Raw genomic sequence first — 27,176 nt, forward strand, 5'->3', positions numbered from 1 at the left:
CAAGGACGAAGTGGTCCGGCTATTGGAGTGGTGCGGAGAGAACAATCTGCTCCTAAACACTTTTTTTTAATTATTCTATTTTTTTTATTATTATTTTTTTTTTTATCTCATGCGCGGATCGGTTGGCACTTTTTAAATTTCGTTGTACAGGTGACAATGACAAATAAAGATCTATTGTATTCTATTCTATTCTAGAACCGCGATCATGGTCGAAAATATGTTTTGACCATGACTGACAGCTCTCAATTGTATAATCACAATTCACATGATGTGTTTAGCAGTTATTATTTTTCTTTCTTCCGTGTGTAATTAATATCTTATTAATGTTGAATGGGGGCGGGGTTGTGCTACGTTCATAGAAATCTGAATTCACAAGGACTGTGATCGTAGTATATCATGAACAAAATCTTAAAGTGCTGAAACATGTTCACTCAATCGTTTAGTCACATTTCAGACGAATTTACAGGGATATGTATGTCTGACACTCTTTTTATCGATTGCATATCCAAATGTTGCATATCCAAATGTTGCATATCTGTTTACCCTGCACTGAAATTTCCCACTACCCGCAAAGATATTGGGGCGCACACAAGTTCGCATCAGACTTTCCCAGACGTCGACAGAGGTAAGTAGCTCGCTCAACCCAGTCCGAAATTTGATTTTCCCAAAACATTTATAAACACTTTGTAGTCTAGTGTTGTTCTGTAGACCATTGTGTTACTCTAAAAATTAGTATTTACTACTTTAAACTGGGTGAAAATTAAGTAACATCCTCACTTTTCCGCGTGTACAGACAGGCCTTTTAAAATGTTTCTTAAAAGGCCTGTACACGCGAATTTGAGTAAGAGGTCTTCAGGTCCGTTTCTTAATGTTTAATAACAATTGTACCGATTTGGTTGAAGAAGAGCTGATATTCAAGAAAAAAAACGAAATAAACCTCGCGCACGACGGCAAGTGTAAAACTATTAAATTAGTCCTATGACCTTAAAAATGTATATTATAATATATATTTTACCTATGTCCTCAAAAAAATTGATCCATTAGTAAGCATCTCTTGAACAATATATTTCTTCAAATGGTTTAGTTTTTGAGACAGACAGTGAATGTACATCTTGTCTTGACTAAATATCATTCAGTAGTGCGTACTCTAAAACAAAATGAGCAAATATTCCGAGTCATATTGTATAAACTTATTTGTACAATTATAAATTGGCAATATTGTTGTATACGTGATTTAACATTGTGATGCCGCCTTAACAAGGCTGCATGGACACCTCTTTTGATCTATACCGCAAGTGCGAAAAAAGCCTGGGAACTAGTGGCGGCCAGGAAAAAAAAAAACGTGGCGCTGTCAATCATGCGAGTTGCGCGGCTAGATCAGTCAACTCTCAGCACCGTTTCTGGCTGCAGATGTTTATTTCACTATAACAAATAGAAAATCAATCTTTGCTTACTGTGGGAACAAATGCACAGGTGCCAACATTTGAGTTTCCCAAATTATGTAGGGGATGAAATTGTAGATCAAAGGAGTCAACTCTTAACATCTTCCAAAATACACAAAACTGGAAGTAGTTCATTGGAAATAATAAATAAATAAATAAATAAATAAATAAATAAATAAATAAATAAATAAATAAATAAATAAATAAATAAATAAATAAATAAATAAATAAATAAATAAATAAATAAATAAATAAATAAATAAATAAATAAATATATGATAGATAGATAGATACATAGATAGATACATAGATACATACATAGATACATACATAGATACATAGATAAATAAAACCAACAAAAAACAATTAAACAATAGCCATTTAGGACAAAAACAATTAAACAATAGCCATTTAGGACATTAACCATAGTCCTTCTAAAAGGGTAGGGCTGCTATTTTATAACCAATTTCTGTCATCATGTAGACTAATTCAACCATATATAAGTGCTATAGTAATTATGTCTCTGTTATTATTTTCATTTTTTTTGTCAGAATGGAAAACCTGTGGACGCTCCACCAAATGCCAGCGGTGGTCACGGCCAAAGTGGTGGCCTTAAAAACATCAACACGATTTTCCAGATGGGCCCTTAAAGAGGATGGCACGGTGGAGGCTAAGGCTTCCCACTGTAATACAGTGGTGGCCCTCTGTGATGGCCACCATTTGTGTAAAATGATTCTTTTTGAAAATGTAGCCTCTGATGTCTCCGTTGGAGGCACCTTTCGAATTATTAATTTTGGCCGGGGAAAAGAACAAGGGGTCCTCCTCTCCCGGCACAACACCGGCATTTATGTGGCTGGGGCGATAGAAGTGACCCCAGATTTGGAGGTGAGAGGGACAGCTCTGCTGTACCCTCCAAGCATTGCCAGAGCCTTAAAGGACATCCGCCATGAGGAGGGTGTCCTTTTCACGACAGACGGCATTGTCTCTGCTGTAAGATCAATCTCTCTCTCTTTCCGCTCCCTCTCTTTCATGAAGTAGTGATGATTAATCTGTTTTTCATTTTTAGATCCGCCCCATGAGGATGGTGATGTCACGTGGGTCTGTGGTCCCATTAGGCATCATTTATTTAAAAAAAGTAAACTGATTGTTCTCTCTCTCTCTGTCACACTATCTGTGTGTGTTTGTGTGTGTGTGTGTGCGCGTGCGTGTGCATGCATGTGTGTGCGTATGTGTGCATGTGCGTGTCTAAATATAGATACATCACACACACTCACATTTCACCTGAGTAAGGTGCCTTCAAGGCCTGATCCTTTCCAAGCTTTTGATAGCTCACTCTAATATCACCCGTGCAAAGTTTGCTGACGATCATGCATATTAGAGGAGGGAGACGTCTAAACCTGCAAGACACTGGTTTTGTAGGACAGAAATTTGACACCAGTTTCTTGAGTATTTCTCTAGCTTTATTGTCTTAGTCATTGTAGCCTAGATTGACATTTCAACAGCTAGTACTAATTTGTCATTTTCATTACAGGATCAAATGGTAATAAAGGTGGTCAGGTGGCGAGAGGCGAACATTTTTGTTCTAACGGTTGGACAGCGGGTGTCTCTTACGCACCTGAAAACATCGTGTTCCGGTGGCCTGGAGCTCCACTCCACCGAAAATACTGAGATCAAGGTACCTAAAGCAAGCTGTTTTTCCCATGTGTATAAACAAAGGTATTCTAAATTGAATCAACACTGTTATTTATTTGGGATGCACTGCTATCAGTGGCTCATCATCACTAAGGTTGAAGTCAGATTCACGCTTTGGGAGTTTTCTCAAAATCTGGATCACCAACTTTATAAGATTTTGTCTCAGATGCAGCTCTATCAGGAAGACATACAATTTCACTTGCTTCCTTGACTGTATAAAATCATTGTGGTTGTGATTATGGTCATGAAATTAATCAAATTGTTTTAGGTTTTCTATCTATCTATCTATCTATCTATCTATCTATCTATCTATCTATCTATCTATCTATCTATCTATCTATCTATCTATCTATCTATCTATCTATCTATCTATCTATCTATCTATCTATCTATCTATCTATCGATCTATCTGCCCATCATGTTTTCTCGTGGTGTTTTAAACACAATAAATTGTCATGAAATTTCTTTGCGCAGGAACTGGAACAAGAGCCATTTCGATTTGTGGCCTTTAAAATAAAAGGTGAAGACGTGGAGCTTTTGGACGCCACCAATGCCACCAAAAAGGTTCCATTGACAGTGTGGAAAGAAAGATTCCCCGAAGGCCCTAATCTTACCCCAGAGGGGCTTTTGTGGTAAATTTTTTTTGTGTTCTATTGTTTGTATTTCTTGTTTGTTGTTCTGTTTAAAATGTTCTATGATTAAAGTTTAAATTTAAATGCACAAAATAGTCATTGTTTATTTTATTTATTTTTATTAAATTGAATTAATTTAATCTAAATTATGATAATATATTTCACCACTTAGTTATATTTTGTTGTCCGTGTATAAATTGTGTATTGCATCATTATATTAAATGTATTAGTTGTATCAATTCAATAGATACTTTAATTTTTCTTCTCCCCATATTTTTCCAACTGTTTTTTTTTTTTAAATTATGATCAATTATTATTGAATATTCCTACACCAAAATTCAACTTATTTGGACATATTTAGTTTTCCTTTCATAGGCTGGCTTGATAACCACATAAGGTACAACAAAACCAGAAAAAAAGTAAGTAGGTCTTTACTAAACTTTGCTAAATGTGCAATATGATGGGTGATAAGCAGTACAGTTCTGTTGATTCTGTTGCTCAGCACTGGTGGATGTTGAAAATCATTACCAGCAAAGTCATATTTCGTATTTAAGTGACCTAGTTTTATTATATTTCTATTGCAAATACGATCGCGATCTTGATTCAGTTGCTCGACACTGACACTTAGCGGCTGTATAAAATCATTACAAGCAAAGTCTTCCGTGCATTTAAGGTACCCGTTTTATTAAATTACCGTATTTATTCCAATTATCACCCATTATTGTCTGATTGCCAAGGGGCACTGAAAAGGGCGATAATATGTATATTTTCCTTATGTAGTATCTAACTGGTGTTCTTAACACGAGGACAGCGGCTGTTTTGAGCTACCTCTAACAGCGGGGTGCGTCAATTGACGCTCTATCGATGCGACACGCTACCGTCGCATATCACGTGTTGTACACGTCATATTAACGCGATCGTCTTGTTCGAGCCCATGCCCCGAGAACGTAATTGTGTGAGGAGGATATTGTTGCGGAGTGACGAGTGTAATTGTATCATAGTTTATGGAGAAAAACAATTTAAAAGGGGCATTCAACGGGCTGTCAAATCAGTCATATTTAAACTTGCGCAATGACGTCGGCATGTGGTCGCGGAGGAAAACGTAAGTTTTGGGGGGAATTTTTTAGCAGCATGGGCGATAATTCGAGGTATCAATGTTTTATTTATGCTATCGCTAACACACACAGGGCGGTTATTAGAATATGGGCGATAATTATTAGAATAATTACGGTATTGCAAATACAATTGCAAAGAAACAATTGGCTGAGGAGCAGTTTTATAGCAGATTTTTGTTGTTGTATTGCGATAGCGTATTGCTAATGCTAATCTGTTGATTGTGTCGCGAGAGAGAGAGAGAGAGAGAGAGAGAGAGAGAGAGAGAGAGAGAGAGAGAGAGAGAGAGAGAGAGAGAGAGAGAGTGAGTGTGTGTGTGTGTCTCAGTAAAGATATCTGTCACACTCTCATTTCACCTGAGTAAGGTCCCTTAGGGCATCATGTTGCCTTAGCCTAGATCTACATTTCAACAACTAGTACTAATTTGTCATTTTCATTACAGGATCAAAGAGAAATTAAGGTCCTCACATGGCGCGAAACCAACTTTTTCCATGTCAAACTTGGACAGCGGCTGTCCATGACACACATGACAACATCATCTTCTAGTGGCGTAGAGCTCCACTCCACAGAAAATACTGTAATAAAGGTACCTAAAGCAAGCAGTTTTTTATGTGTATAAACAAAGGTGTTCTCAATTGAATCAATACTGTTATTTACTTGGGATGCACTGCTATCAGTGGCTCACCATCATTAAGGTTGAAGTCAGATTCATGCTTTAGGAGTTTTCTCAAAATCTGGATCACCAACTTTGTAGGATATTGTCTCAGATACAGCTGGCTGGCTGTCTGTCTATCTGTCTGTCTGTCTGTTTATATATCTATATCTAACCAAGCTACATACCTACTTACCTACCTACCTACCTACCTACCTACTTACCCAACCCCATCCATCCATCCATCCATCCATCCATCCATCCATCATGTTTTCTCGTGGTGTTTCAAACATAATAAATTGTCATGAAATTTCTTTGCGCAGGAACTGGAAGAAGAGCCCTTTCGCTTTGTGGCCTTTAAAATCAAAGGTGAACAGGTGGAGCTTGTGGACGCCACCAATGCCACCAGAATGGTTCCATTAGAGGAGTGGAACCAAAAATTCCCCGATGGCCCTAATCTTCCCCTAGAGCAGTGCTTCTCAATTATTTTCTGTTACTCCCCCCCCCCTAGCAAGAAGAAATCTATTCGCGCCCCCCCTCCCCACCGTGACTATCCTAACTTGTCTTGTAAGTCGTAAAATGTTGCACTGTCGCAAACGTGACAGAAGTAACAATGAGAGCGCCACTGCCCCCTGCTGTAGTAAACCCGCAATTACACTTTATTCTAGTACTGCCAAAAAAAAAGCCTGTTCCCCAGGGTCACACGCGCCCCCCCAGGAATAGCACCGCGCCCCCCTTGGGGGGCGCGCCCCACTATTGGGAAGCACTGCCCTAGAGGGGTTTTTGTGGGGTTTTTTTTTTGTTATGTTATTTGTATTTTGTGTTGTTTGTTCTGTTTAAAATGTTCTACTATTAAAGTTTAAAGTTAAATGCACAAAATAATAATTGTTTATTTTATTCATTTTTATTAAATTATGATAATATATTTCACCACTTCATCAACATCTGCCCCCTATAGAGACCACCCTCAGAGGCCGGCCTCTTCGACTTGCAACCAGAGATGCTGGCGTGGCTCCACGACACCAAGTTGGAACACTGACGTTACACGTGAGAGACAGACGGAGAGAGAGAGAGAGAGAGGCAACGTCATCCGCCGAATTAGGTGACCCAGTTTATTATTTTGTTTATAGCAAATACAGTCGCAAATATATTGTTTCAATGTGTAGTTAATGGTATTAATGTATAATATATGATTTTAATCTATTTTAATCTATAGTAATGGTATTTTACCCATGCCTTATTTTGGGATATTTGTAACTTCTGCTGTCTTTATCTTAGTATTCTGGAATACTATGGTTTATTTCGAAAATGTTTCTCAGATGTCGCATGTTTTCCCATTCTAGATTGATAGATAGAATTTACGGTAGCGTTCTTTGGCCTGCTGTCCAAAGAACATAGAAAACAATACGGAATGCGATCATCTCATGTGCGGTGGCACCACAAAGTAGATTGCAGAAGTTAACTCAGCAGCATGGACGCGTTCCAGGCAGTTACTGCGACCGCAAGAGGGTAAGTATTACTAAAAAGAAGCACACAAGTTTCAAACTTGCCGAGTGGACAGTGAAGCAGAAAATAGATTTGTCAAAAAGTGTGAGGAAAATATGCACTGTCTGCCGACTCACATTTTCCATAGTCCATGTGGAACTGACTCACCTTAAGCAACACGGTGGACACGAACGAAAAAACGCACAACTAAGCAAGGGGAAACCTGGACAGATCCATTAGGCAACGACAAAGATGGTACGTAAATATTTTTTTAAACCCTCTCAAGGTTAATATGAGAATGTACAATGGATGTCTATCGTATAGAAAAAGCTATATTAGCTTTTGGGTGTAATAAACGACCAGGTAAATGGATAGATAATACATAAAAACCATTTGTTTGCATACATTGATAAATAAAAGATCAACATTATGTGGCACTTGCCTCCCCAGAACTTTTGGTTTATAGGAGGTTTTTTTTTTTTCTATGGAAGAAACCCATGCGCCCAAGTGCAATATGTATTTTCGCCAGTAGAGGACGCTGAAAATAAATGTTGCACAGCGGATGAGCTGTCTTCATCATTTCTGTCTGTAACAATTGCACACACAGCCTTACATTTGTAACTAGTTTTAAGAGATGTGCATATTTTTTCATTGGACATGCAATGTAATTCTGTCAACTTTTAAATAAACTGTTATTTTATTTTTAATGTGGATAGAGGATTTATTTTTGGTGTTTCCGATTTTACTGCAGATTATCCAGACATCCCCAACGTCAAAGCAGCAGTATTTTTGTCCTCAGCATCCTTATTTTCCACAAAGGTTTCCACATTTTTCAACCGATTCAACACATTCCAACTTTCAACTGTTCATCTTTTGCCTACCTATTCCACAACTTCCCACTTACCAAATATTCCAAACTTTCAATTTTGAAATTCACCACAAATTCTCCAAATATTCTACATCTCTCAAGTAATTCAACACGTTTCAACATCGCTCGGCAGCATTGCCCGAAAAAGTTATTCATACATTTCGCCTTCACACGCAATTTCTCCAGAAATTGCAAAATTCTAGTTTGTTGTGTTATCTGTTTATTTATTATTTATTATTACTCTTATTATTTATTGTTTGTGCCTTTTTGTTTATGATGTTTTTAACTTTTGCGCTATGCTTGCTGGCTCCGTTTTGCTCCTCTTATTTATTGTGTTATCTGTTTATTTATTATTTATTCATCACTCTTACTATTGATTGTTTGAATTTCTGCCTTGTTTTTATATTGTGTCGCGTACTTGTATGTCTATCGTGTTATGTGTCTCGTCACCATGGGATAGAGAAAAACGTAATTTTGGTCTCTTTGTGTGTTGTGACATGTGGAGAGATTGACAATAAAGCTGACTTTGACTTTTGACTTTGTTATCAGTAAATTCTTGGTGGTGACGTTCACCTGAACACCGTCTAGTGTCGCTCGTCTCAACACATGAGACAATCTCAGCAACAGGTCTGCTTGCGGCAACACTGATTTGCGTCATCCACTGCTTCTGTGTCAGCGTTTTCTCTCGTGTGTCTGTCTGTGCATTAAAACTGAGAGATGAATAGAATTCAAGTCGACGTTGCAATGTGATCAACTGCAATTTTCAAAACCGCAAAGGCTGCAATTTGAAAAAGAAAATGTGCATATATTTATTTATTGAATGACTACCATTTCAGTCAAACTGTTTTCTAGGTTGTATTTGAGGTAGTGCCCTTTTTTTGTATTGAAGTTAATGTATCGCTTGTGTTTGGTAAATATGTAGAAAGAGAACCTTAAAAAAATGGCAGATTAAGTCAAAAACAACAATGACATACGTATCGTTGGCTGTTTTTGCTTCGTTTCAGTTTACTTTGGGGTTGAAGAAGGATGACGTGCACCTGCATCAACAACCTCCACCCGAAGACCACGACGAGTTGGCCACCTGAAAGTCAATTTGGTCTGAGATATTTATTTGTTATTGTTACGACATTGTCTTGAAGTCTGTTCCATGTTTTTGTCAATAAATGTCTGACAGTAAAGCCCATAAGTGGCCTTACGATATTTCAGTTTTGCTATATATATATATATATATATATATATATATATATATATATATATACGATGTCTTTGAATCTCAGAAAAAGAGATTTCTGTAGTTCAATCTAATAAGTGAAATTCTCAAAAGACACCTGCCAAAGTGTTATAAATCAAGCAGTTCAATTCACAAGTAAGCAAATAGTTTTATTCATGTTTTAAAAATACATTCCGTTTAAAAAATAAATATAATTATCATGCCTTCAAGTATAAAAACAATAATATGTAATAAATATCTTCTTTAAATAATTCATACGACTGTTTGCAATAAATAAGGTCTTAGATTCACAATGGCTTTTTTGAATGAGCAATAAATAGGTTATCTACAGAATAAAAAATTTAAAAAACTCAGTGCGTCATGCAAAAACAAATACATCATCAATCCGTCAGTGGGTTACGACACATCAGTGCAGATCCAACAACTTAATTCACTTCATGTTTTGCCCAACATTTCCGACGGGCTTCAGTGGCGGACGTGACTACCGCAATAAACTAAACATGGCGAAGACCTTGGCATGTTTTCCCCTTCGCCGTTCTTTGCGCCTCAGCGCCCTCTCGCCGTCAACAATGAAGATGTAGAGCTTCCGCAGGATGTTGTGCGCCGTCATCTTTCTGTGGAAAGCATCGGGGTGGTACAGTGACCTCAATAGGCTCTCTTCCTCATTGCTACTCAGGCCTGTGACCTCTTCTGTTTTTTTCATCTGCCGGACAAGAGTAAGCAACACAATGTCAAAATAGGTATTATAGTAACAGCAAAATTCATTTCCTATCCCTAAATTGTCACACTGGCCAACCTTTTGTTTGATATTGTAGAGCAGGAGTTCAGAGTAGTGTTTGGCCTCAGACAGAATTTTACTGCCGGGATATTCCTTCTCCACGTGCTTGAGAAGAATTATGTAAGTGGACAGACCTTGGGCCAGCCTGTGCAGGCAAGCCTCCTGGAAAAAAGAATATTTAGGTCAGTTAAAAAACAAATATCTATTCAACCTACGCATAAAAGTCAAGCCGATGCTAGCAAACAATTATGGAAAGTGTCAGTGTCTGTATTTTCTCCCACCTCTGGTGGTTTTCCATTTCTGGTTCTTACCTTGCTAAAGTTGGAGCTGGGGCAGTTTGCTGGAAACTGAGGTGCTTTGTAGTGCTCCAGTAAATGAAAGTTGACAGTGTTTTGGAATTCATCATCAAACTGATATTGAAATTAGTCACAAGTCAGATATGTTTTACAGCCAGGAGAAGACAATGAAGGTGCTTTCTGAATTTCCACTTACAGCTTTCTGGTGTTCTTTAGCGGTACCCAGAACCGAGTCCCAAACATGAGCAGAGGTCAGCAGGTCAGAGGGCGCCGTTTCCTCCTCACTTGAGGTGTCGCTTGATGGCAAGACGGTGGTCGCTTCTGTCAACGGAGCGCCATTGGCTCGCAGTACTAGAAAAGCCACCAAGCCCACCGCGAGAATTTGCGTGTCTAATGCGGAAGCAGAAGAAAATCATGAATGAATGGCAAAAGAGGAAGAAAATTCAGGAAACATTCATCACTGACTTACACATGTTGGGCATGTTGCGTCGAGATTACTCTTGCCTTGACCGCGTGCTCTCGTGGAACATGTCTTGACTTCTCATTGCACAGCCGTTATATATTCTACTGACCGCAGGGATTTCCGAATACCTTCCGGTTTCAATTATATACTGATGAAACCGATATTACACTTTTTTTTTTTGGTGCATACAGCAGAATGTAATTACACAGAATGAAAAAAGACGAATTCAATCATTTTTAAAGAACAACAACTTTATTTCAATTATTTCAATTAAATTTCACAACAGGTCGGAGCAGATTTTATTTAAAAAAAGCCCATTTAATTGTAATTTATACAATATTTTTATAATGTGACCATGTCAAAAGTCAAAGTCTGCTTTATTGTCAATCCCTTCATATGTCAAGACACACAAGAAACCGAAATTACATTTCCTCTATCCCATGGTGGAAGTGGAATTTCCATCATCATCTTCCAAACGTGCGCCAGTGGCTTTGCTCATCCTTATTTCCTGGAAGAAAAACGGACGTCAAAAGAGAAATATTGCTTCTTGTCGCTTGAAAGATGTGTCACCTCTCCGTTGGCGTTGATCAAGGTAAAGTGGACCTGGCCTACGGGTCCCCAGTTGGACTGTGTCTCCCAGACTAGATCAGAGGGAGGATTGTGGTTTCGGCCAGCGTCAGCCGCCCAGATCTGATGCATGTAAAGGTCATTGAAATATTGAGCACCTTGTATCTGAGATCTTCCAGATAAGATTGATTACCGTGACACTCTCGTGGGCCTTCAGGATGAATTCTGCGGCAAACTTGAATACAATGGGAGCAGAAGATCCAATCTGGAGCTTCACCTGCCAGTTCCCCAAATTCTGATCCTAATAGTTGAAATTGATCTCAACAGGTTAGTCGTTACTGGAAAATGTGCAAATTTCGTAAGATGTTCCCCTGTGACACATCCACTGACCTCATCAACTGTATTGCGGAGTCTGACATATTTGCCGTACGAGTCCACCTCATCCAGAGTGACCTGCTGCTCATCCACAGTGACCTGCTGCTCATCCACAGTGACCTGCTGGGCGATTTTAGGACGAGGCACATTGCATCCGCCCGAGCTCAAACCCTCGCTGTCCTTCGGACGTTTCCTCTTTTTGCTGGCCGACATGGTTTGGCGTACCCTGGGGACAAACGTGGAGACATTAATTGCTATGAGAGCAAACGTTGTGGTATGTTCTAAAGCTGTAAAAAGACCTCTCCTCCTTGTTCTGGGTCCGCTCCCTCTCTGTAGACAGAGCCTCCTCCAGATCTTTCACTTTTTGGCCGGCTTCTAACTCCACCATGCGAGACTCGTGCTGGCTTTGGACCATGCGCAAGTCCTACGTGAGACGTGAAAATGACTCAGCTTTATTTTCATTAATTAAATAAGCGATAGTGATGGTAATTACCGACCGCGGAATGCAGCTTCTTTTCAAACTCCAGCTCATCTTTAAGGATTTGAATGTGATGCGACTTCCTGAGCAAAAACAGTATTAAACCCTCGACGCAGTCAAATGCGCTATTTATATTGATGTGCGACTATGGGATGGTTAACTGAAAGTCCAATTGAGCTGCAATTAGTCACGAGGAGGATTTTCCTTGGGGTGTGGCCCCAGCAGCAAAGCAATTGTGTCAGCACTAATATCCACTATCCATTTTGTTGTTGGCATATTTTTGATAAAATGGCCGGGCGGGCCTCACCTTGCTTCCAGCTCGTCAAAATCAATCTTCAGCTTGGACAACTTCACCTGCAGACGTTCACGCTCTGTGGCCTCTGAGTCCAGAGCCGCACGGGCTTTCGCCAGATCGGATTCTTTCTTCGTGTCCCTGAGATGACAGATATACACATAAACTGAGAATATGGAAAATTTCGGGCAGTCTGAGAAATCAGCGTGAACAAACAAATACATACAGCCGAGTTAAAAAAACACCAGAACAATCACCATGACAATTGCGAACACACAGAAAGAAAAGAAATAACTGGAACATCACTCAAACACCGGTGATCCCATCGTGAGTCCCACATATGGGATGGTTAACTGTAAGTCCAATTGAGCTGCAATTAGTCACAAGGAGGATTTTCCTCGGGGTGTGGCCCCAGCAGCAAAGCAATTATGTCAGCACTAATATCCACTATCCATTTTGTTGTTGGCATATTTTTGATAAAATGGCCGGGCGGGCCTCACCTTGCTTCCAGCTCGTCAAAATCAATCTTCAGCTTGGACAACTTCACCTGCAGACGTTCACGCTCTGTGGCCTCTGAGTCCAGAGCCGCACGGGCTTTCGCCAGATTGGATTCTTTCTTCGTGTCCCTGTGATGACAGATATACACATAAACTGAGAATATGGAAAATTTCGGGCAGTCGGAGAAATCAGCGTGAACAAACAAATACATACAGCCGAGTTAAAAAAACACCAGAACAATCAAGTCAAGTCAAGTTTATTTGTATAGCCCTAAATCACAAGCAGTCTCAAAGGGCTTCACATAGACAGAAATTGACAATTATTCTCAAAGCATCCCCCTCAAAAAGCCCCTTATGATGAAGAATATATATGGAAACAGATTTCCCTCGCCCGGACGCGGGTCACCGGGGCCCCCCTCTGGAGCCAGGCCTGGAGGCGGGGCTCGAAGGCGAGCGTCTGGTGGCCGGGCCTTCGCCCATGGGGCCCGGCCGGGCAAAGCCCAAAAAGGAAATGTGGGTCCCCCTTCCCATGGGCTCACCACCTGTGGGAGGGGCCAAAGGGGTCGGGTGCAGTGCGAGCTGGGCGGCGGCCAAAGGCAGGGACCTTGGCGGTCTGATCCCCGGCTGCAGAAGCTGGCTCTTGGGACATGGAATGTCACCTCTCTGGCTGGAAAGGAGCCCGAGCTGGTGTGCGAGGCAGAAAAGTTCCGACTAGATATAGTCGGACTTGCCTCCACGCACAGTTTGGGTTCCGGTTCAAGCCCTCTCGAGAGGGGCTGGACTCTCTTCCACTCTGGAGTTGCCCATGGTGAGAGGCGTCGAGCAGGTGTGGGTATACTTATTAACCCCCGGCTGGGCGCCTGCACATTGGGGTTCACCCCGGTGAACGAGAGGGTAGCCTCCCTCCGCCTTCGGGTGGGGGGACGGGTCCTGACTGTTGTTTGTGTCTATGCACCAAACAGCAGAGTACCCACCCTTTTTGGAGTCCCTGGACGAGGTGCTGGAGAGCGCTCCTTCTGGGGACTCCATCGTTCTACTGGGTGACTTCAATGCTCACGTGGGCAATGACAGTGAGACCTGGAAGGGCGTGATTGGGAGGAACGGCCCCCCCGATCTGAACCCGAGCGGTGTTCTATTATTGGACTTCTGTGCTCGACACGGATTTTCTATAATGAACACCATGTTCAAACATAAGGGTGTCCATGTGTGCACTTGGTACCAGGACACCCTAGGCCGCAGTTCGATGATCGACTTTGTAGTCGTGTCATCGGATTTGCGGCCGCATGTTTTGGACACTCGGGCGAAGAGAGGGGCGGAGCTGTCAACTGATCACCACCTGGTGGTGGGTTGGCTCCGATGGTGGGGGAAGATGCCGGTCCGACCTGGCAGACCCAAACGTTCTGTGAGGGTCTGCTGGGAACGTCTGGCGGAATCCCCTGTCAGGAAGAGCTTCAACTCCCACCTCCGGCATAACTTTTCCCAGGTCCCGGGGGAGGCGGGGGACATTGAGTCAGAGTGGACCTTGTTCCGCGCCTCCATTGTTGAGGCGGCCGACCGGAGCTGCGGCCGTAAGGTCATTGGTGCCTGTCGTGGCGGCAATCCCCGAACCCGCTGGTGGACACCGGCGGTAAGGGATGCCGTCAAGCTGAAGAAGGAGTCCTATCGGGCCGTTTTGGCCTGCGGGACTCCCGAGGCAGCTGACAGGTACCGGATGGCCAAGCGGAACGCAGCTTCGGCGGTTGCTGAGGCAAAAACCCGGGCGTGGGAGGAGTTTGGCGAGGCCATGGAGAATGACTTCCGGACGGCTTCGAGGAAATTCTGGTCCACCATCCGGCGTCTCAGGAGGGGGAAGCAGACTACCGCGTTGCGGGAGGCGTCTTTCGTGCCGCCGGTGGCGTATGACCTTCCGCGAGAGGCGTGCGGGCTTGGGGGGGCCGCAACGACCGAGTCTGACTCGGACGGGGCGCAGCTTCCCTCCCGGTCGCAGCAATAAGCGCCGAACGCAGCGTTGGTCACCAGCGACCCCGGCGGGTTCGTCAGGAGCGCCGGTACCCTTCCGTAGCTAGTTGCCAGCTGGCCACAGCGGGCCGCACCGACCGAGTCTGACTCGGACGGGGCGCAGCTTCCCGTCTGGGTGACAGCGGCGCTGACAACGGCGGGGCGGCCGGAACCCCTTCGACCCCCCGGCTCCCACCAGTGTCGATCCAACTCCGCATCCTGGCGTAGCGCTTGGGCCCAGGCTGTTGACGAACAGGAAGCGGGAGCAGAATCAGTAAATGTAAATGTGCTAGTTTACGTTGAGTTAGCCTTGAAGATGTTTTAGTCACAGGCCTAGCGCTGTAAAAAATGAATGCTTACTATTTGTCTGGCGTTAAGACAGACATTGTTTCAACACAAATCTGCGTGTATTGCCGTGCCTTTGGATATTTGCTTAGTTTAAATGCAAGCGCTAGAATGCCCCAAATTAGCCGGTAAAGAATTGATAGAGCAAAAGGGTAGAACATCAAAGTAAAAAGCTGTGATCCAATAAAGCAAAAGTTGGATCAAAGTAAAAAGCTTTGATCAATGATGCCGTTTATATTCTAAACCAAAAAGGTAGAACATCAAAATGAAAAGATGTGGTCCAATGATGGTATTTATACTATATTATAATTTTCCACACTGAGAAGACACAGAAAAAAATAAGTCATGCTAAAAAATTATTGTTTGCTTCCACATACTCCTTGCAATGTGTTCACATACTCGTCATTACTTTTTGGTGCAATTAATGAGTTTGCGTCGAAAATTGGTTCATAAATAGATGCAAAACAAATTGCGCGGGTCCGGATCGTATCTCAAAAAGGGGGGCTGCTGATGCGTCGGTTCAGAAGTGGAAAATTGGCACGTAAGTAGATGCAAAAAATCCGCGCAGCTTCCGTTCGTATCTCAAAATGTCCGTAAGTATAGGCGTTCGTAAGTAGAGGTGCCACTGCATATGCAAGTTTAACATGGTCGCTTTTACTCGTATGCTTTGCATGGTCCTTCAGATCACTAACAATTCCTCCCATCTTAAAAACTCAATTTCTACTCTCTTTTTTTTCCGCAGAAGACAAAGCGGCCCAGTCATTGTTGAACAAGTTAATCAGAAGTAATCTTGTCAACACCACAAATCAAGTTGAAGTTCTTCAGAAGGATCCCAACTCTCCACTGTACTCTGTAAAATCCTTTGAGGAGTTGCGACTGTAAGTGTATCATTCTTTAATTTATTCATAATCCCTCTTGTGATTTAGTGCGTCTGCCATAAATGACGAATGAGCTCATGTCTGTGGATGTTATCCAATAAAGATTACACACCACGGCAGATGCGCTCGTATTGAAAAGGGAAAAATAAAATTTGTGTTCTGCAAAAGTGTGGCAGAAGTGCTCGATGTTCATTACATGCCCAATTTGTTGTATTCCTGCCAAACTTGATCAATAAACCAAAAATATTTTTTCTCATATGTGCAGTAAACCACAGCTCCTTCAGGGTGTCTATGGCATGGGTTTTAACCGGCCCTCCAAAATCCAGGAGACCGCCTTACCCATGATGCTCGCTGAACCGTGAGTATGCTGTACATTGACTGTGATGTGCTACTTTTCTGAACTAAATATATGATGTGACTAAAGTCAGTTTGATTTTTCTGTTTAGTCCACAGAATCTAATCGCCCAGTCTCAGTCAGGAACAGGAAAAACCGCTGCCTTTGTGCTTGCCATGCTCAGCCACGTCAATCCAGACCACAAATATCCCCAGGTTATTTTTTAGGGATTTTATCAGTGATCCAAATGACCGCAGATGGGTTTATCCTTAGTCCTTGTGTGACCTGCGAGTTAGATTTCTAAATCTCTTTTTCCTTTTCCACCAGTGCCTGTGTTTGTCACCCACCTATGAACTGGCGCTTCAGACTGGGAAAGTTATTGAGCAGATGGGCAAAAACTACCCTGAAGTCAAACTAGTTTACGCCATACGAGGAAATAGGCGTAAGTTCACATCGAGTGCCATGTTGACGTTCTCACCATGCTGGACTGGTGCAGCAAATTGAAGTTCATTGATCCCGAGAAGATTCGGGTGTTTGTGCTGGATGAGGCCGATGTCATGATCGCAACGCAGGGTCACAAAGACCAGAGTATTCGCATCCAGAAGTAAGAATGAATATTAATAAAAAAGTTTCCTGACAAATGTGGGAGTTCGGATTTTGAGTTTCCACTAAAGGATGCTACGATTTTAATTTGTTCTTTGCTACACAGGATGCTGCCCAGAAACTGCCAGATGTTGCTGTTCTCAGCTACGTTTGAGGAGACCGTGTGGGACTTCGCCAGGCGCGTCGTGCCTGACCCAAATATCATCAAATTGAAAAGAGAGGAGAAGACGCTGGATACTATCAAGCAGTACTATGTGTTGTGCAACAGCAAGGAGGAAAAGTTTGAAGCCCTGTGCAACATCTATGGCGCCATCACCATAGCCCAGGCTATGATTTTCTGCCATGTGAGGCACTTCCCTTCACCCAGCACTTTCCGATTGATAATTATAAATGGCATCACATTTTCCTGAGAAATGTTCCAGAGTTTATTAAGAACGTCACAAGACTGGCGTCGCATAAATTCATTATGTTCCTTGAGTGTCTGGCTGGTATATGAACTGGTGACTCTGCTTTCCTTCATGCGATCCAGACAAGGAAGACCGCAGGCTGGCTGGCGGGAGAGCTTTCCAAAGAGAACCACCAGGTGGCGCTGCTTAGCGGGGAGATGCAAGTAGAGCAGAAGGCAGCTGTCATTGAACGCTTCCGGAATGGAAAGGAGAAGGTGCTTGTCACCACAAATGTCTGTGCCAGAGGTGAGGGACCCATGCAAGATAATTATGAAATATGTAGATATTTAACAATTATTTAGTCTTCCACTTCTCCCTATCAATTGCTTTTGTAATATTGTTTTAACATGTATTCTGACTGTCAACACCCTGTATGCTATTAGAGAAGATACCGTATGTATTCTTCATACATTGAAAATATTAACGTCAATTTCCCCTATCACCTCTCGCCTTTTTTTTTCTTTTTTTTCTGTCCACCAGGAATTGATGTGGAGCAGGTATCGGTGGTGATCAATTTTGACCTGCCTGTAGACCAGGAGGGTAACCCAGACAACGAGACCTACCTTCATAGGATTGGCCGCACGGGTCGGTTCGGCAAAAGGGGGCTGGCCATCAACATGGTGGACAGCAGAATGAGTATGAACATTCTCAACAGGATCCAGGAGCATTTTAGTAAGTAGTTATCCTTGCCATTATCTATTGCATTGGCCAGGTTCAATGTAATATATATGTTTGCATTTTTATTCGTCCACTGGCAGAAAAAAAACACTCGCTGGTTTTCTCTTTTCCAGATAAGAAAATTGAAAAACTCGACACACACGATCTGGATGAAATTGAGAAAATCGCCAACTGAAAGACAAGTGTGCTGACAAAGTGGACGCCAGCTAGACTTGCGCTCTGCAAAGACTGTATGCTTCTTTATGCTGGCTTTTTAAGTTTGTATTTTAAGCCGTTAGGGTGGAGGGGGTAAAACCACATATACTGCACGTTTACATACACTTCAGTCTGTGGAACATACCCTATTTCACTCTTTTTACTATAATATTTTATTTTGTAATGCTGAAAAAGCTTAACTGTCAAGTAACTCCTAAAACCCCATTTGACTCTGCTTTTCATACATATATGAACATTTTTCATGAATGTATCCTCTTTAGGTCATTACAACATTGACAGTGTGTGGAAAGGGTGAAGTTGGGTATACTGCTGCTCTGAGTGCAGGGGTGTCATTTTGGGTGATGACTGATGGATGGATTTTAGGGTCTATGCAAATTTAGAGTATACTCACATGAAAGAAATGAAATTAACCTCAATTTATCTTCAGGGTGCGTAGCCAAATGCCAAAATGGAGATGACCTACTAATAACTCCTCAACATTTTAGATCATTCTGGAGTAAAGCCCAGTCACGCGTCCCTCACAATTTTATTTATAGAGTATTAAGACTACTCAGCTGTAACATGTACCGTTTTTTTCCGTGTATAGTGCGCCCCCATGTATAGTACGCACCCCTAAAAATGGCATGCTGATGCTGGAAAAAAGCTTGTACCCATGTATAATACGCACCGAATTTTTATGAATTTTTTTAAAAAAAAAATTTAATTTCTTTTTTTTTTTTTTTTTTTTTTTTTAAGTCCCAATGATCGTCACACACGCAGGGAGGCAATGGGTCCCATTTTTATAGTCTTTGGTATAGTCTTAACTAGGCTGGATGTAATTTTTTTTGTTGGCGTTGATTTCTCCGACTGCCCGTAAACGCACCACCGCGCTCCGTGCGCATGGAGCGTGTTTGAAGTGAACAGCAGAGAAGAAAGGAACAAGGCAAAGTGTTGTGAAATAAAATATTACCTGTAATACGGATTTAGGTAGAGAACTGAACTCTCGCTCTTTATATAGCTGACGTGTCTTGCTCATCCGTTCTGCGCATCTGTAATGGCGGCCTCCGTATGATATCCGGTTTGCGTGTGTGCGAGAGCGAGAGAGAGCGAGAGAGAGAGCGTGCGAGAGAACGCTCAACCGTAGCGCGCCGCCGACCGCCCAACTGCACCGGGCTGTGACAGAGCCGTCGCTGAAATTTAGAAGATATTTTTAAAGTCCTGATGTACTTTCTAAAATTTAAGTGGACCTCAGTGCGCACTGCGCAGGGAGCTTAATTTGGTGCGGTCGCGCAACCGCAGCGCGCCGGGCGCTCACTGTCGCATTGCTTAAAGAGCGCCTTTGTGTTTTAGGATGAACAGCAGAGACCAAAGGAACAAGGCAAAGTGTTGTGAAATAAAATATTACCTGTAATACGCATTTTGTTATTTGCTGATTGAAACTGCTAATTAAACTGTGAATTGAAACTAATAGGAAGAAAACAACTCTCGCTCTTTATATAGCTGACGTGTCTTGCGCATCCGTTCTGTGCATTTTATTTCACAACACTTTGCCTTTCTTCTCTGCTGTTCACTTCAAACACGCTCCATGCGACCGCAATGCTCTCGTATCAGACGCTTGCTCGATCACCTGCTCGTTTGCTGTCCCGTGCGCGCACGAAGCGCGGTGGTGCGTTTACGGGCAGGCGGAGAAATCAACGCCAACAAAAAAAATTACATCCAGCCTAGTTAAGACCATACCAAAGACTATAAAAATGGGACCCATTGCCTCCCTGCGTGTGTGACGATTATTGGGACTTAAAAATAAAATAAAATAAAAAAAAAATAAAAAAAAAAAAAATTTTTTTTTTTTTTTTTTTGTACCCATGTATAATGCGCACCCCGGATTTTAGGACAATAAATTAGTAAAATTTTGCGCACTATACACGGAAAAAACCGGTAGTTGTTTTTAAACATTTTTTGCCTACCTATTCCACAACTTCCCACTTACCACAAACTTCACATCTTTTATTTTGAAATTCAACCAAAATTCTCTAAAATTTCGTTTTTCTACTCTAATTTCCACATTTTTCAACCGATTCAACCCATTCCAACTTTCAAGTGTTCATCTTTTGCCTACCTGTTCCACATATTCCCACTTACCAAAAATTCCAAATTTTCAAATTTGAAATTCAACCAAATTCTCCAAAATTCCGTTTTTCTACTCTAATTTCTACATTTTTCAACCGATTCAACCCATTCCAAATGTATTCACTTAATTCACCTTATGCTTCCCACATTCACTCCCATTCACCCCCACTTCCACTATGCTTACACAATTCAACCCTTGACCCCCAATTCCAGTGTGGCGGCCATCTTGGATGACCCTGGAGTGCCACCAATGAACCCAGAATGAACCGGAAGTGCCCTAAATCAAACCGAAAGTGACCCCAAATAGACCGGAAGTGACCCCAAATCAAACCGGAAGTGACCCCAATGTACCAGAAATGACCTTTTTAGACCGGAAATGACCCCAAATAAACCGGAAGTGACCTCAGACGAACCGAAAGTGACCCAAATTAAACCGAAAGTGACCTAAATAAACCGGAAGTGACCCAAATCAAACCGAAAGTGACCCCTAATAGACCGGAAGTGACCTCAGGTGAACCGAAAGTGACCCCAAATGAACCGAAAGTGACCTTTTTTGACCGGAAGTGACCCCGAATAAACCGGAAGTGACCTCAGCTAAACCGGAAGTGACCTGTAGTAAACCGGAAGTGTCCCAAATAAACCGGAAGTGACCCAAATTAGACCGGAAATGACCCGAATCAAGCCGGAAGTGAACCTATTTCAACACTAAGTGCCCCAAATAGCTACATTTGCGCTAAGGTTTTCGGTTTTTGTCCGATTTAACCCGTTTCAACATTTTTACCCCAAAAGTGAACCTCCTGAGGCCGTTTTTTTTGTTTTGTTCCAAATTTAGAAAGATTTTGGCGCAATTGCTTTTTTTTATTTTCCCATTCATTCTCTCTATGGGGATTCAACATTTGCTCTAACTTCTACATTTCTTAACTGATTCAACCCGTTCCAACTTTCCAACACGTGTGCATGCACAAACACACACCCAGACACATTAGAGCAGCAGGAACGGAGAGAAAGTATTTGCACTGTATGTGCTTGTGTGAATGTGCGTGTGAGGACATTGTTGTATTTTCTGCGGTTAATTATTATTATGTGGGGACAAGCAGTACAGAAAATGGATGGATGGATGGATAATTATGATATAAGTATTATCATTATAAAGTTACATTGATACTGCCTTGACAGTGTCCATGAAAACATTATCAAACATTAATAATAATAATTCATTAAATTTGTAGAGCGCTTTTCAAAAACCCAAAGACGCTTGATAACATTTAATTAGTAATAAGTATAAATGGAAAATACTGTCGTCTTCAAATTTTATATTAGCTCTAACAGGGTAATCTTCGAACCTAGACATAATTTTGAATTTTGACACTTTTGTTTTGTAAAATCATCGCAATCATTTTCACAGTATTCCTTTTTATGTTTGAGGGAAATCCTGCTAGGAACCTTTAATATGGAGGAACTGTTTCCCTGCACTTCATTTCCACTCGGTAGACGTTGCTGTTGTACAAGGCTCTCAGTTGGTATCGGCACGCCATTGTGACTGAAGTACTGCACCCTACTTTTCCCTCACACAGTTTTTAAAACAACGACAAAGGGAAACGACGATGGCTTCGGACTCTTGGGCCCAGGCTGTTGACGAACAGGAAGCGGGAGCAGAATCAGTAAATGTAAATGTGCTAGTTTACGTTGAGTTAGCCTTGAAGATGTTTTAGTCACAGGCCTAGCGCTGTAAAAAATGAATGCTTACTATTTGTCTGGCGTTAAGACAGACATTGTTTCAACACAAATCTGCGTGTATTGCCGTGCCTTTGGATATTTGCTTAGTTTAAATGCAAGCGCTAGAATGCCCCAAATTAGCCGGTAAAGAATTGCTGCGTGCCTTGTGCGTTGCTAGCTTTTGCAGAAGCTACCATCAAAGAGGTAATTCATTGAGACAGCTTTAACTGGCTGGCAACTGAATGATGCAAGAGGTTCCAAAATAGCTTAACCTGATTAAGTAGAAGCATTGGTTTCTTCTAGATTTGTGCTTTCCAAGTTTTATGTTTCAGGGTCACGTTTATAAATATATATAACAGTTGACCATTACTGGCGTTAACGTGTTTTCCTAGTCAACTGTGGTAAACTTTTTTTTTTTTACAGATTGGAAACCTTCAACTAAAGGATGCACCTGGAGAAAACGGTATGTTTGCAAAGTGATGAGACTAATTTCAAGCATGAAAAGGCTATAAAGTGATTTTGCTAAGGAACATCTGTATCATCAGCAGGCAGTACTTTTGGAAAGTCAGAAGCGGGAGATAAGACTCCAGGAAAGACTACAGATGAAGATGACCGTGGTAAGCTGATGTGATTATGTATTCCCATACAGTAATTGAATTGTTTTGTCACCCCAAACGCTCCTCACAACAATTACGCTGTCAAAATTATTGACCGAATAGACATGATAGAGCAAAAGGGTAGAACATCAAAGTAAAAAGCTGTGATCCAATAGAGCAAAAGTTGGATCAAAGTAAAAAGCTTTGATCAATGATGCCGTTTATATTCTAAACCAAAAAGGTAGAACATCAAAATAAAAAGATGTGGTCCAATGATGGTATTTATACTATATTATAATTTTCCACACTGAGAAGACACAGAAAAAAATAAGTCATGCTAAGAAATTATTGTTTGCTTCCACATACTGCTTGCAATGTGTTCACATACTCGTCATTACTTTTTGGTGCAATTAATGAGTTTGCGTCGAAAATTGGTTCATAAATAGATGCAAAACAAATTGCGCGGGTCCGGATCGTATCTCAAAAAGGGGGGCTGCTGATGCGTCGGTTCAGAAGTGGAAAATTGGCACGTAAGTAGATGCAAAAAATCCGCGCAGCTTCCGTTCGTATCTCAAAATGTCCGTAAGTATAGGCGTTCGTAAGTAGAGGTGCCACTGCATATGCAAGTTTAACATGGTCGCTTTTACTCGTATGCTTTGCATGGTCCTTCAGATCACTAACAATTCCTCCCATCTTAAAAACTCAATTTCTACTCTCTTTTTTTTCCGCAGAAGACAAAGCGGCCCAGTCATTGTTGAACAAGTTAATCAGAAGTAATCTTGTCAACACCACAAATCAAGTTGAAGTTCTTCAGAAGGATCCCAACTCTCCACTGTACTCTGTAAAATCCTTTGAGGAGTTGCGACTGTAAGTGTATCATTCTTTAATTTATTCATAATCCCTCTTGTGATTTAGTGCGTCTGCCATAAATGACGAATGAGCTCATGTCTGTGGATGTTATCCAATAAAGATTACACACCACGGCAGATGCGCTCGTATTGAAAAGGGAAAAATAAAATTTGTGTTCTGCAAAAGTGTGGCAGAAGTGCTCGATGTTCATTACATGCCCAATTTGTTGTATTCCTGCCAAACTTGATCAATAAACCAAAAATATTTTTTCTCATATGTGCAGTAAACCACAGCTCCTTCAGGGTGTCTATGGCATGGGTTTTAACCGGCCCTCCAAAATCCAGGAGACCGCCTTACCCATGATGCTCGCTGAACCGTGAGTATGCTGTACATTGACTGTGATGTGCTACTTTTCTGAACTAAATATATGATGTGACTAAAGTCAGTTTGATTTTTCTGTTTAGTCCACAGAATCTAATCGCCCAGTCTCAGTCAGGAACAGGAAAAACCGCTGCCTTTGTGCTTGCCATGCTCAGCCACGTCAATCCAGACCACAAATATCCCCAGGTTATTTTTTAGGGATTTTATCAGTGATCCAAATGACCGCAGATGGGTTTATCCTTAGTCCTTGTGTGACCTGCGAGTTAGATTTCTAAATCTCTTTTTCCTTTTCCACCAGTGCCTGTGTTTGTCACCCACCTATGAACTGGCGCTTCAGACTGGCAAAGTTATTGAGCAGATGGGCAAAAACTACCCTGAAGTCAAACTAGTTTACGCCATACGAGGAAATAGGCGTAAGTTCACATCGAGTGCCATGTTGACGTTCTCACCATGCTGGACTGGTGCAGCAAATTGAAGTTCATTGATCCCGAGAAGATTCGGGTGTTTGTGCTGGATGAGGCCGATGTCATGATCGCAACGCAGGGTCACAAAGACCAGAGTATTCGCATCCAGAAGTAAGAATGAATATTAATAAAAAAGTTTCCTGACAAATGTGGGAGTTCGGATTTTGAGTTTCCACTAAAGGATGCTACGATTTTAATTTGTTCTTTGCTACACAGGATGCTGCCCAGAAACTGCCAGATGTTGCTGTTCTCAGCTACGTTTGAGGAGACCGTGTGGGACTTCGCCAGGCGCGTCGTGCCTGACCCAAATATCATCAAATTGAAAAGAGAGGAGGAGACGCTGGATACTATCAAGCAGTACTATGTGTTGTGCAACAGCAAGGAGGAAAAGTTTGAAGCCCTGTGCAACATCTATGGCGCCATCACCATAGCCCAGGCTATGATTTTCTGCCATGTGAGGCACTTCCCTTCACCCAGCACTTTCCGATTGATAGATTATAAATGGCATCACATTTTCCTGAGAAATGTTCCAGAGTTTATTAAGAACGTCACAAGACTGGCGTCGCATAAATTCATTATGTTCCTTGAGTGTCTGGCTGGTATATGAACTGGTGACTCTGCTTTCCTTCATGCGATCCAGACAAGGAAGACCGCAGGCTGGCTGGCGGGAGAGCTTTCCAAAGAGAACCACCAGGTGGCGCTGCTTAGCGGGGAGATGCAAGTAGAGCAGAGGGCAGCTGTCATTGAACGCTTCCGGAATGGAAAGGAGAAGGTGCTTGTCACCACAAATGTCTGTGCCAGAGGTGAGGGACCCATGCAAGATAATTATGAAATATGTAGATATTTAACAATTATTTAGTCTTCCACTTCTCCCTATCAATTGCTTTTGTAATATTGTTTTAACATGTATTCTGACTGTCAACACCCTGTATGCTATTAGAGAAGATACCGTATGTATTCTTCATACATTGAAAATATTAACGTCAATTTCCCCTATCACCTCTCGCCTTTTTTTTTCTTTTTTTTCTGTCCACCAGGAATTGATGTGGAGCAGGTATCGGTGGTGATCAATTTTGACCTGCCTGTAGACCAGGAGGGTAACCCAGACAACGAGACCTACCTTCATAGGATTGGCCGCACGGGTCGGTTCGGCAAAAGGGGGCTGGCCATCAACATGGTGGACAGCAGAATGAGTATGAACATTCTCAACAGGATCCAGGAGCATTTTAGTAAGTAGTTATCCTTGCCATTATCTATTGCATTGGCCAGGTTCAATGTAATATATATGTTTGCATTTTTATTCGTCCACTGGCAGAAAAAAAACACTCGCTGGTTTTCTCTTTTCCAGATAAGAAAATTGAAAAACTCGACACACACGATCTGGATGAAATTGAGAAAATCGCCAACTGAAAGACAAGTGTGCTGACAAAGTGGACGCCAGCTAGACTTGCGCTCTGCAAAGACTGTATGCTTCTTTATGCTGGCTTTTTAAGTTTGTATTTTAAGCCGTTAGGGTGGAGGGGGTAAAACCACATATACTGCACGTTTACATACACTTCAGTCTGTGGAACATACCCTATTTCACTCTTTTTACTATAATATTTTATTTTGTAATGCTGAAAAAGCTTAACTGTCAAGTAACTCCTAAAACCCCATTTGACTCTGCTTTTCATACATATATGAACATTTTTCATGAATGTATCCTCTTTAGGTCATTACAACATTGACAGTGTGTGGAAAGGGTGAAGTTGGGTATACTGCTGCTCTGAGTGTAGGGGTGTCATTTTGGGTGATGACTGATGGATGGATTTTAGGGTCTATGCAAATTTAGAGTATACTCACATGAAAGAAATGAAATTAACCTCAATTTATCTTCAGGGTGCGTAGCCAAATGCCAAAATGGAGATGACCTACTAATAACTCCTCAACATTTTAGATCATTCTGGAGTAAAGCCCAGTCACGCGTCCCTCACAATTTTATTTATAGAGTATTAAGACTACTCAGCTGTAACATGTAGTTGTTTTTAAACATTTTTTGCCTACCTATTCCACAACTTCCCACTTACCACAAACTTCACATCTTTTATTTTGAAATTCAACCAAAATTCTCTAAAATTTCGTTTTTCTACTCTAATTTCCACATTTTTCAACCGATTCAACCCATTCCAACTTTCAAGTGTTCATCTTTTGCCTACCTGTTCCACATATTCCCACTTACCAAAAATTCCAAATTTTCAAATTTGAAATTCAACCAAATTCTCCAAAATTCCGTTTTTCTACTCTAATTTCTACATTTTTCAACCGATTCAACCCATTCCAAATGTATTTACTTAATTCACCTTATGCTTCCCACATTCACTCCCATTCACCCCCACTTCCACTATGCTTACACAATTCAACCCTTGACCCCCAATTCCAGTGTGGCGGCCATCTTGGATGACCCTGGAGTGCCACCAATGAACCCAGAATGAACCGGAAGTGCCCTAAATCAAACCGAAAGTGACCCCAAATAGACCGGAAGTGACCCCAAATCAAACCGGAAGTGACCCCAATGTACCAGAAATGACCTTTTTAGACCGGAAATGACCCCAAATAAACCGGAAGTGACCTCAGACGAACCGAAAGTGACCCAAATTAAACCGAAAGTGACCTAAATAAACCGGAAGTGACCCAAATCAAACCGAAAGTGACCCCTAATAGACCGG

The 27,176-nt window shown here is 41.7% G+C and overlaps 1 protein-coding gene, 2 long non-coding RNA genes and 2 pseudogenes across 3 annotated transcripts; 3 read left to right on the forward strand and 2 right to left on the reverse strand.

Moving 5' to 3' along the window:
- Window positions 1-2,711: 2,711 nt before the first annotated feature.
- Window positions 2,712-3,753, forward strand: LOC133148499 (uncharacterized). The gene is made up of 3 exons (XR_009712646.1): window positions 2,712-2,888; window positions 2,974-3,117; window positions 3,609-3,753. It is a non-coding gene; the product is annotated as an uncharacterized LOC133148499 (long non-coding RNA).
- An 899-nt stretch (window positions 3,754-4,652) lies between these two features.
- On the forward strand, window positions 4,653-18,905 carry LOC133148521 (ATP-dependent RNA helicase DDX19A-like; annotated as a pseudogene).
- LOC133148501 (uncharacterized) lies at window positions 9,975-10,519 on the reverse strand. Its single transcript, XR_009712648.1, has 3 exons — window positions 10,386-10,519; window positions 10,205-10,303; window positions 9,975-10,055 (listed from the first exon to the last, which is right to left on the reverse strand). It is a non-coding gene; the product is annotated as an uncharacterized LOC133148501 (long non-coding RNA).
- Window positions 10,883-13,400, reverse strand: LOC133148518 (prelamin-A/C-like). Its single transcript, XM_061271564.1, has 8 exons — window positions 12,865-13,400; window positions 12,380-12,505; window positions 12,092-12,155; window positions 11,894-12,018; window positions 11,610-11,820; window positions 11,413-11,520; window positions 11,223-11,342; window positions 10,883-11,160 (listed from the first exon to the last, which is right to left on the reverse strand). The coding sequence occupies exons 1-8, from the start codon at window positions 13,071-13,073 to the stop codon at window positions 11,086-11,088; spliced, it is 1,038 nt and encodes a 345-aa protein (XP_061127548.1). The 5' UTR covers window positions 13,074-13,400; the 3' UTR covers window positions 10,883-11,085.
- A 1,374-nt stretch (window positions 18,906-20,279) lies between the features above and the next one.
- Window positions 20,280-26,211, forward strand: LOC133148523 (ATP-dependent RNA helicase DDX19A-like; annotated as a pseudogene).
- The last annotated feature ends 965 nt before the right edge of the window (window positions 26,212-27,176 follow it).

This window comes from Syngnathus typhle, unplaced genomic scaffold (genome assembly GCF_033458585.1).
Source record: "Syngnathus typhle isolate RoL2023-S1 ecotype Sweden unplaced genomic scaffold, RoL_Styp_1.0 HiC_scaffold_97, whole genome shotgun sequence".
Taxonomy (NCBI): Eukaryota; Metazoa; Chordata; class Actinopteri; order Syngnathiformes; family Syngnathidae; genus Syngnathus; species Syngnathus typhle.